This window comes from Mirounga leonina, unplaced genomic scaffold (assembly GCF_011800145.1).
Source record: "Mirounga leonina isolate KUSES-001 unplaced genomic scaffold, KU_Mleo_1.0 Mir_82, whole genome shotgun sequence".
Classification (NCBI taxonomy): domain Eukaryota; kingdom Metazoa; phylum Chordata; class Mammalia; order Carnivora; family Phocidae; genus Mirounga; species Mirounga leonina.
This window is the reverse complement of record NW_023270825.1, coordinates 1,070,871-1,080,831: the sequence shown is the minus strand read 5'-3', so window position 1 is coordinate 1,080,831 and position 9,961 is coordinate 1,070,871. Positions and strand designations below refer to the sequence as shown.

Below are 9,961 nucleotides of genomic sequence, written 5' to 3'. Positions count from 1 at the left end.
GAGGCTGTCTCCTCTGAGGGATGCGTTAGTGCACACAGCCCCCCTTTTCTAGCATCAGGTGTTGGAGGGTTTGAGTAGTCATGAGGTGCTCTCTCTGCTTTGCACCCTAACACCTGCAGCGTGGAGGAGCTCATAGTGGTCTCAGCTCAACACACGAGGAAAAGACAAATCAGTAGTTAATGCTGATTGCTGTGCTCTTCCAAACACTCTGAAAAGCTGCCAGTTCCCTGAACATTCCTTTACCTGCCACCCAGCCATCCCGCTCCTAGGCGCTGACCTCAGTAAATGAAGACCGATGTCCAGAAAAAGCCTTATAGAAGACTATTCAGAGAAGCTGCCTTTGTCACATCCCAAACTGGGCGCCAGCCCAGGCATCCCGGGACAGGTGAACAAACTGCACACGGAATACACTCAGCACCAAAAGGAACCACCACTGGGGGTCTCAACGTCGGCACGCGAAGGAGCCCAACACAAACGCACACGTGTGCATCTGCAGAATGAGTCTGCCCACGTATGAGGTTCTGGGGCAGTAGCCCTACCCTGCAGGGACAGAAAGCAGAGTGGCGGCCTCTCGTGGTCCCGCAGGCATATGCCTCTGTAGTCATGGATGCCACTGTGCCTCTCTCATCCGGGCACTCCACCGGGTAGAGACACATACAGCTTCGCTCTGAGTAAATTATGCTCCAACTGAAGTTGCTGAGAGTCGTACAACCGCACTACCTAGCTTTGGAACAGCTGAGATGGTAATTACTCAAGATCTTAGGGCCCCGAGGCAGCCTTGACTAGACATCTCAAAGAGTGTGTCTCCTCTGTCCGTCTGTCCGGAGGGGAAAGTGTGCTGCCTCGTCACAGGAAAACAGAAACTGTGTTCTTTCCTCGATCTGATCAATGTTCATTTCCAGAATGTCCAGCTTTCTGAGGTCATGCTGTTAGGCTCATGCTTCCCATGAGCTCCGAACCTGGCTTTTGTTTCCTGGGGCGTCCTTCCCCTTTTGTGACATTTGTCCCACCGGGGGAGGGACCCTACTGGCTGTACCCAGCACCACTCCAAGAGCCTAGTGCAGAGCTTGGCATGTGTTACAGGCTGAATCCCATCCCCCTTAGATTCCCATGTTGTCCCAATTCTCAGGCCCTCATGTGACTGTATTTGGAGATAAGGGAGGTAATTAGCCTTTTTCCTAGCATTGAGTTGTAAATGACGTGCAGCACGTGCCTTAATTGTACATAGAGCCCATTGTGTAAGTTTAAGGTGTACAGTGTGATGATCCGATACACGGGAGGTCAGTTAACACCTTCTTCACCCCATTTTGTCGTGAGAAAATGCTGAGGACAGTTAAGATCTACTCTCTCGGCAGCCCCCAAGTACGCAGTGTTGATAAGTACGGTCACCATGCTGCGCAGATCCACCTTTGACCAGCGCCTCCGTGTCCTACACGCACCCATCGCTCGGCAACCACCACCGGCTGCTTCTGGGAGTCTGACGATGTGAAACTCCGCGTGACTGGTGAGCTCGTCCAGTATTCGTCCTCTTCGGCCTGATGTGTTCCACCTAGCGTAGCGTCCTGCAGGTTCGCGCCTGCGTTACTGCAAACGTCCGTCCTTTCCGCGGCTGAGCAAGAGTGCGCTGGGCGCCCGGGGCCGCCGCATCCTCCTGCACCCATCCGGGCGGGACGGCGGCGGGCGGCCCCGTGTCTTGGCCCCGTGACGCGGGCTGCGGGGCCGGCGGGGGTGGCACGGCCTGTCCGCCACCGTGATCACGCCTCCTCCCTGGACACCCTCGCGCAGCAGCTCCACTGTCGGGGGCTCGCCGCGCGGGGGTCGTCCGGGGGGCCCTCGCGAGATGGGCCGAGGCCAGCCGGGCCCCCGAGGCCCCCTTAAGCCCGCACGCCGCACCCGGACACAAAGCCCTGACGACGTCCAAGACCCGCACGACTGAGCCGAAGCCCCGGCAGCCCCCAGCGCCACCCTCCTCCCGCCGGCCGGAAGTGACGTCGTGCCCCGGAAGCGTCCGGGGGCCGGACGGCACGGCCCACTTCCGTGACTCGGCGGTCCTCCCGCTTAAAATTTAGGAAAACGCGAATCGTCCTCCAACTCCGGTGACGTAAACGAGGGCCTGTAACCAGTTTCAGCAGTTGCGCGGGGACCACCCCCTGCAAAACCCCGAGCGCCCGCCCCGCCCGCTCAAGCACCCGGGCCCCGCCCCCGACGTGGCCCCAGCCCCTTCCGCCACGCCGCGCCCGACGCCGGGTCGCCCTAGGCCTATCCCGCGGCGCGCCTCACACAAGGCCCGCCCCCGGCGCACCGGTCCCGCCTCCAACCTAAGCTCGGCCTATCCGGCGCCGCGACGCCTTCGAGCCCCGCCCCACGCCCTTGCCTTCGGCCCGTCCCTTGCCGCGCTCGAACCCCGGCCCCGCCCCTTCCCTCGGCTTTTCCCGCGCAGCCGGGTCCCGCTCCGGCCCTCGCCCGCAGCCTATCCCGCGCCGCACCGCCTTCGAGCCCCGCCCCCGCCCTCGCCTCCGGCCTATCCGGCGCCGCGCTCGAGCCCTGCCCCCGTCCTCGCCCCCAGCCTATCCCGCGCCGCACCGCCTTCGAGCCCCGCCCCCGCCTCAGCCCCCGGCCTATCCCGCGCCGCTCCGCGTCGGCGCGCGGCCGTGACGCCACGGGTCGCGGCGACGCGCGCGGCTGAGCTGCGCCGCTCCGGGCCCGCGGCCATGCCCAAGCGGGGCTGTCCGTTCGCGGACGCGGGCCCGCTGCAGCTCAAGGTCCGCGTCGGCCCGCGGGAGCTGAGCCGCGGCGTATGCGCCGAGCAGCGCTCGCGAGAGATCTTCGGTGAGTGCGGGGCGCCCCTCCCGCCCGCGGGGGCCCGTGCCGGCCGTGTCCGCAGGCCGCGCCCCCGGGAGCCGGGAGGCCGCGGGAGCCGGCCGTGCCGCCGGGCTCTGGGGGCCGTGAGGGCGGCGGGAGCGCGCCCAGGCCCACCTGCGCTGCCGCAGCCCCGAGAGGTCTGCCTGCCGCCCTCCTGCCGGCGCGCGCGGCGCTCGGCCCCGCGGAGGTCGGGGGTGTCACGCTCCGAGTGGTGAGCGGGCGCGAGCGCCCATCCCAGCCCTCGGGCTGCGCGGAGGCCCTGCCACCGGGAGCGCCCTGGTTTAGGCGGGGCCTGCAGGGGAAGGGAATCCGCACGGGCACGGGTCTCGGGGGCGGCAGAGTGAGCGCAGTCCTGCAGGCTGAGCAGGAGGCGGGGGGCAGGGAGGGAGGGAACAGGAGTTCAGGCGGAGGGGCAGAGTGTGCAAAGGCCGGGAGGCAGGGCAGGGCAGTGCGGGGTGACACGTGAGGGCAGTGAGCTCCAGCAGGTCTTCTCGTCGGGCTTTCTCGTGCAGGTGTTAGGGGCGGGTTCTTGCTCACCCGTTCGGGTGGTTGATACCCTGAGGCAGCTACAAAGTGGAGCTCGCCTTACCTCGTGGCTGGGAGCACAGTCTTTGTAACATTGTAACACTGTAACATTGGGGAGGTGGGGAAGAGACGCCCTGGGAGACCCCAGTGCTCCTCCTCCTGCTGCCGCCCCCAGCCCCCAGCAGCTGTTGGCCCTTTGCTTCCTTGCACGCTTGGGTTGCAGGTGATAAAAGTGAGCACAGCCGCGGGGACTCTGGCAGAACTGTAAGTGCCCACCCTGTAGGGACGCTCAAAGACACCGCGCTGGCAGAAAAAGAGTTTAAAACAAATGGGGACTCTGTCAGTCGAGCTCTTTACCCCGCCGCCTTGACTGCCCTGGGCATTCCAGCCCCATCTGTCACCTGACCTCTTTGCCTTGCTTGGATCCCAAGCCTGGAAAACAAGCTTCACCACGGCTCGGGACACCCCTCCCCCATTCCATCCCAGGATAAGGCGCGGGGGTGGGGGTGCTGGAAGAGGAGGAGGCGTTGTCATCAGCCTCGTCTGAGCTACCCGGTCACTGTCGTTCCTGTCGCCATCACACAGAGCCAGCGGCTTCTAGGATCTCCGCCCCGGCTCTGTGGAGACAAGGCAGAAAACCACAAAGCATTTTGGGGGCTGGAGTTGGGCATTTGATCTTGTGAAAGTCCCCAGATGACTGACGCGTGGCCTGATGGAAAACCAGTGCTGAGCACCCCGTTCAGCTCTCAGGGTGGGGGTGCCCAGGGCCCACCGGGGTCTGGAAAGTTCTGTCTTTTGCCAGCAGCTCTGCGGTAGGTGAGAGGGGTGCACACTGGCCACGGCTTGACGGACGAGGTGGCTGTGCAGGGATTTCACGCCACAGGGGTGTGAACACTGGGACTGATTTGTCTTCCCAGAGAAAACCAAGCAACTCCTTTTTCGAGGGGCCCAGGCCTACATGGACCACTTATGGGAGGAGAGCTGTGCCATCGTTGACCTGCCAGAGTCCCCGAAGCCTGGCCCCACAGAGGCCCTCCGGGCCGCACGTGGGCAGATGCTGATTGGACCAGACGGCCGACTGACCAGGAGCCAAGCCCAGGCCTCTGAAGCTGGTGAGTGAAGCCAACAGCAGGCGCCTTCCCAGCTGTGCGCTAAGGGTGGCTGTGACAAGCGTGTCGCCCTTCATTCCTGATACCGTCTGCCTGGGGGCTTCTCCTTCCCCAGCCAGGCAGGAGCTGGCCCCAAGGTCTGAGGAGCTGGTGAGCACCAGGAGGCTCTGCCCTGCCCCCGCGGCCCCCAGCTGACATCCGAGTCTGGGGCTTGTGAAGCAGCTTCTGGCTGGGGGAATCAGGAAAGGAGGAGAAACCTCCTTGGTGTCCTGCCTGCTTTCTGCTTGCAGCGAGACACGGAGTCCCAGCCGGGTGGGGATCGCTGGTCGGGCCCCTGTGCGCTGTGTAGCTCAGACCACCGCCTTTGTCGTTGGTTACAAGCCATAGTCACTGCCCCCCCCCGCCCCCCACTCCCCAGGGCTGGTCTGGGGCCAGGAACTCTGTTCACCGCGGGTGCAGGGGCCACACTCTGAGACACAGGCGCTGGACACACGAGAGAGTTCTGGTACAAGCCACCGAGGGAGGAAGTGCCGACGTCTAGATAGCGGGAACGGAAGGAGCGCTCAACCCGGAGTCCCGGAAACTGCCCTCTAACGTGCTCCTGGGTGCCTGGGGTCTTCCTAGTGAGCAAGGGTCTGTGGGCTGTGCTTTCTTGAAGGTTGTCAGGAGGACCCAGTGGTAGATGGCATGCAGGGATTCAGGGCATCCCTCTGTCCGCGGGTCGGGGAGGCCGTGGCCCCACAGCCTGCAGCACTTGAGATCCCCTGTGGGGCTGATGGGCGGCGTTTCTTCCTCGCAGACCCGTCCAGGGCAGTGACCAGAGCCTGTTCCTCGTGTGTGCGAGCGCTGGACGGGAAGGCGGTCTGCGGCCAGTGTGAGCGCGCCCTGTGTGGGCGTTGCGTGCACCTCTGCTGCGGCTGTGGGGCTGTGGCCTGCGGTCTGTGCGCGCTCGCGGAGTAAGTGCCCGACGGGGGTGGGGCAGCGGCTCCCCCCGCCTTGCCCCTGGGGAGGGGGGCGTGCCGGGAACTGCTTCACCTAGCTTGAAGTTCTTCTGAAGATTGCTCTTCCCTCGAGGACGTCCGGATCCCGTAGGCTGCCACTTCTGCCTTTGCCTGCGCCGTCTGTCGTGGCGGCTTGGCGAGCTGACCTTTCAGACTGGCGTCAGGACCGTCTCTCGGGGTTTTCCTGTTAGCGTGCTTGCCGTTGGAGGAAGCGGGTGGGAGCAGGTGGGAGCGGGTGCAGGTGTATGGCTCTGTGCTTCTTGCTGGCCGTCTTGACCCACGATGGAGTGTTGGCTTAGTCTGTTGCTTGAGTGCGCGTGTCTGCCTCTGCTGGCCGAATCCTGCACCTGCTTGGGAGGCGCCGGGTACCAGTCCCACGCCAGCAGCCGCTGTTGGCTACCGGGTGGGGGTGTAAGACGAGGCCCCCGCACAGACTTGGAGCTGGCTGTGTAGACCTCTAACTAGTTTAGTCCCAACAGTCTGAAACCAATCGTGGCAAGCAGAAGCCCAGCTCGGGTGGGCCAGCCAGCAGAGCCTGGGGAAGCCAGGGGCAGCGTGTGCGGCACAAGGCAGGGGGGCACCTGGAGCTCCCCTGCAGTCCAGCTTGGGTCGTGTGTTGACCAGTTATGCACGTGGACTACTCTTGCCTTTGCTTCTGCCGGCTTATTCTCCCCTTCCTGTTTCTGTGCAGACTGAAAAGGCCTGGGCCCCCAGTGTCCCAAGGCTATTTCACGTGGGGAGGGACCCAGCTCAGCAGCAGGGCAGGTTAAGGGAGAAGAAGGGATGCCTGGAGCCCTCCTCCCACCCGCCCGTGTTTGGGAACTTTCCTCCTGTCCTGACAGTGTCCTCCTGGCGTTAACTTCCTGCTTTTTCCCCAGCTGCCTACACAGTTCACCCTGTGATGGAGGGGTGGGGAGAGGGGAGCGTCCATTTCTCAGACATGACTGGGGGCTGGGCTCTCTGCTGCATTTTACAAACAGATCACCCTCCAGGCCACAAGGCTGAAGTGGCATCCCCAGGTGTAGAAGCCAGCCTTGGCCTGCTGCCCCCTCCCGTTTAGGGGTGGCCCCTCAGGTCCCGGTGCTCGGAGCCGCGGAGCTGGGTGCTCTGTCGAGACTGCTTTCACTACAGGGCAGCCCAGCGGCCATCGCGTCCTGCCCACGCTGGTCGTCCTCCACAAGTCCTGCACCATGGGTCACGGGCTCACTGTCTTCCCTGCCAGGTGGCAAGCAGCTCTGCCTTCTTGCTGGCGCATCTTGGCCTACAGTGTCTGTCCATGTGTGTTCTGTAGCATGCTGCCAATTTCTTGTCCTTGTGGGATCTCTCCTGGTGAATCTCCCCTGCGATTCACTGAACCTCTGGGGCCCGGTAAATCCTGACTGGATACGGGCAGGTTTCTGTGCAGGGTGGGCCGCAGGTGGGCCATCAGCCATCTCCGTCCGCTGCGGCTGCTGTGGAGGACGCCACACCCGGGCGGCGTAGCCAGCAGCTGTCATGCTCTGGAGGCCGGAAGCCCAGGATCAGGGCGTCGGCGGGGTTGGCTCCTCCCCAGGCAGGCCCGGGGTTGTGGGCGCACCTCAGCCTTCTCCCAGTGGCCTCGCACGTGGGTAAGGGCCCACCCGTCTGCAGTGGGGCCTCATCTTAACTGGTTCTGTCTGCAGCTCACGGCTCCATCCCCAGATACGGCTAGGGGACCGGGGCTCAGCGCCGCAACATACCGACGTAGGGGGGCGCGACTGAGCCCCTTAAACCACTTCTTCTCTCTTGCCTGTGATGTTGCAGCTGCGGTGACGTTCACGAGACGGTGCTGTGTGCTGGCTGCGCCATGTTCGAGGCCTGAGGGCCGGAGCGGACAACAGCCTCCCCGGACAGGCCGCCCGGGTGCTGACGCTGCAGAGTGGGGGCGGGGGGTGGGGGGTCTAGTTTATATTTTGTACTGAGGGCAGAGTGAATAAACCCCTTTATATTTGGACCAGAGGCCTGGCTCAGCACTTCTGGGGGTGCAGCCTCCTGGGGCGTGTGTTCCCCCTGGTGGTGTGCGGGCCCCCATGCCCGGCGCCCACGCGCGGCAGCTTCTGCAGCCCCTCGGAGCTTCGGGTGAGTGTGTTCCCACTCGTCCCCATTTTGTGGATGGGAAACAGGCGTCCAAAGTCAGGTCCTTGAGCCCCCCTGGCCAGTGCTGATGAGAGAGGATTTGGACCCAGGTCATCTGACTCCAGAGTGCAAGGCTGCACCAGAGCAGCTCGGGACATGGGGTGATGTCCCAGACTGTCCCTGAGATGGCTCCGTTACCTGCCCCTATCTGGTGTCCACTTGGTTTTTCAGGTGCCTGCACGGCCTGGGCTCCGGGTGACCTGACAGTCCCTGCTCTCCAGGAGTGATGGCCAGCTAGGCAGTGTCCTTGCTGCATTTGGGGCAGTGCGGTGTGTGGCCTGAAGGGAGGGCTGTTGACGGCCACAGTGGGGCGGCCGGGGGAGGGCACACACGAGCAAGCTGTGGGTCTCCCGCACCTGGTGCGCGCGTCCCCTGCAGGGCGGACTCAGCATCCTGTTCACGGGAGGGAAGTGTCCAGGGGACAGTGGGGTGTGATTCTTAGAGGACAGCAGGGGGGTGGGCTGGAGCTGGGCCCAGGCTGTGATTTGCTACCGTGGGTGGAACATAGAAACCACTCACGTTCAGGTGGGGAGGGCCGCGTACAGGCGAGGAGGCTGGCATGCAGTCAGGGCCGCAAGCCCCGGAAACAGCTGTCCGTTGGCCATCCTCGTCACGGGATTGCCTCCTCTCACCTGGCTTCCTGCAGAGGCCCTGGAGCCTCCCTCTAGGTGTCCACCTGCAGGCCGTGACCCCAGTAAGCACAGCATCACATTGGTCGTTTGGGAAATTCAAATCAAAGCCACAAGGAGATAGCACCTCACACCGATGGCCATTACGAAGAAAACAAAACAAGTGTGGGCGAGGATGCGGAGAAACTGGAAGCCTCGTGCACTGTTGGTGGGAGTGGTGCGGAAAACAGTGTGGTGGTTCCTCAAAAAATGAAAAAGGGAACTACCGTATGAGGCGGCCATCCCTCTAGGGTGTGTGTTTACGCAAAAGAACTGAAAGCAGGAACATGAACAGACGTGTGCACCCCTGTGTTCACTGTGGCGTGAGTCACCGTGGCCAGGAGGGGGGCAGCCTGTGTCCATCAACAGGCGAGAGGGTAAGCAGACTGGCCCGTCTGTGCGGGGGGGGGGCATCCAGCCTCGGGGGCCGTCAGGACATGCAGCTCCGTGACCTGAGCCAGCACATGAGGACTGGTCCAGTGTGATCCCGCTCACGATGTCCCTCGGGGAGTCTGGTCATAGACGTGCCCGGGGGGGGGGGTCAGCGTTTCATGGGGACTTTCAGTTTGGGAACATGGGTGGTGGTGGTAAGCCTCACACTTGCTGAGGTTGGGGGCGTGGCCGGCTCAGGTCCCCACAGTCCGGGATGGAGCCCGCTTCTCCCTTGCCTTCTGCCCCTCCCCCCGCTCGTGCTCTGTCTCTCAAATAAAAGCTTTTAAAAAATAAAATATTTTATTTATTTATTTTTAAAGATTTTATTTATTTAATTGACAGAGAGAGAGACAGCGGGAGAGGGAGCACAAGCAGGGGGAGCGGGAGAGGGAGAAGCAGGCTTCCTGCTGAGCAGGGAGCCCGATGTGGGGCTCGATCCCAGGACCCCGGGATCATGACCTGAGCCGAAGGCAGACGCTTAACGACTGAGCCACCCAGGCACCCCCAAAATAAAATCTTTTAAAAAGTAAAAACGGGCACCTGGGTGGCTCAGATGGTTAAGTGTCTGCCTTCAGCTCAGGTCATGATCCCAGGGTCCTGGGATCGAGCCCCACATCGGGCTCCCTGCTCAGCCGGGAGCCTGCTTCTCCCTCTGCCCTTCACCTTACTGGTGCGCTCTCACTCTCGCTCCCGCGCTCTCTCTCAGATAAAGTCTTAAAAATATATATATAAATAAGGCATGTGGCATCATTCTGCAGAGTCGCACATGTACCTATATTAAAAAAAAATGCCAGTTGACTCTTGAAAGCAGAAGTTATAGCACATTTAGGGGTCTTGACGTTTGTGGATGCAGAGGGTGGGAATGGAGTGTGCCCTGTCCTGGTCCTGCTTGTGAGGCCCCGACCACGCTTGAAGACGAGAAATACAAGGTATGCCCTGTCCGTCCCAGAGCCGCTGGGCTGGGGCCCTACGTGCAGCTCGGCATCGTGGCCAGATCCTGCAGTGGAAAGCAGCATCAGTGGGAAAACTGGTAAAACAAGCCAGTCAAGGAGAGAAGATGATGTTTGAAAAAAGTCATTTAATCCAAAATCAGGCGAGGAGAGATGAAAGAAGGAACAAAGATCAAATGGGGCGCAGAAGAACAGCAAGAGGGTTCGTAAGCTCAGTCTTGCCCACAGCCGCCTGCGGTATGAACAGACCCAATGCCTCA

At 62.2% G+C, this 9,961-nt stretch overlaps 1 protein-coding gene across 2 annotated transcripts; it reads left to right on the top strand.

Moving 5' to 3' along the window:
* Positions 1 to 2,639: 2,639 nt before the first annotated feature.
* Positions 2,640 to 7,469, top strand: SIVA1 (SIVA1 apoptosis inducing factor). 2 transcript variants are annotated; one of them, XM_034992536.1, is made up of 4 exons: positions 2,652 to 2,829; positions 4,305 to 4,499; positions 5,296 to 5,452; positions 7,280 to 7,469. In XM_034992536.1, exons 1-4 carry the CDS (start codon positions 2,712 to 2,714, stop codon positions 7,335 to 7,337), a joined length of 528 nt encoding a protein of 175 aa, XP_034848427.1. In that variant the 5' UTR covers positions 2,652 to 2,711; the 3' UTR covers positions 7,338 to 7,469. The 2 variants fall into 2 exon arrangements, with proteins under 2 accessions (XP_034848428.1, XP_034848427.1); XM_034992537.1 differs by lacking the exons at positions 5,296 to 5,452; positions 7,280 to 7,469 and adding an exon at positions 4,915 to 5,162 and having other exon boundaries at positions 2,640 to 2,829.
* The last annotated feature ends 2,492 nt before the right edge of the window (positions 7,470 to 9,961 follow it).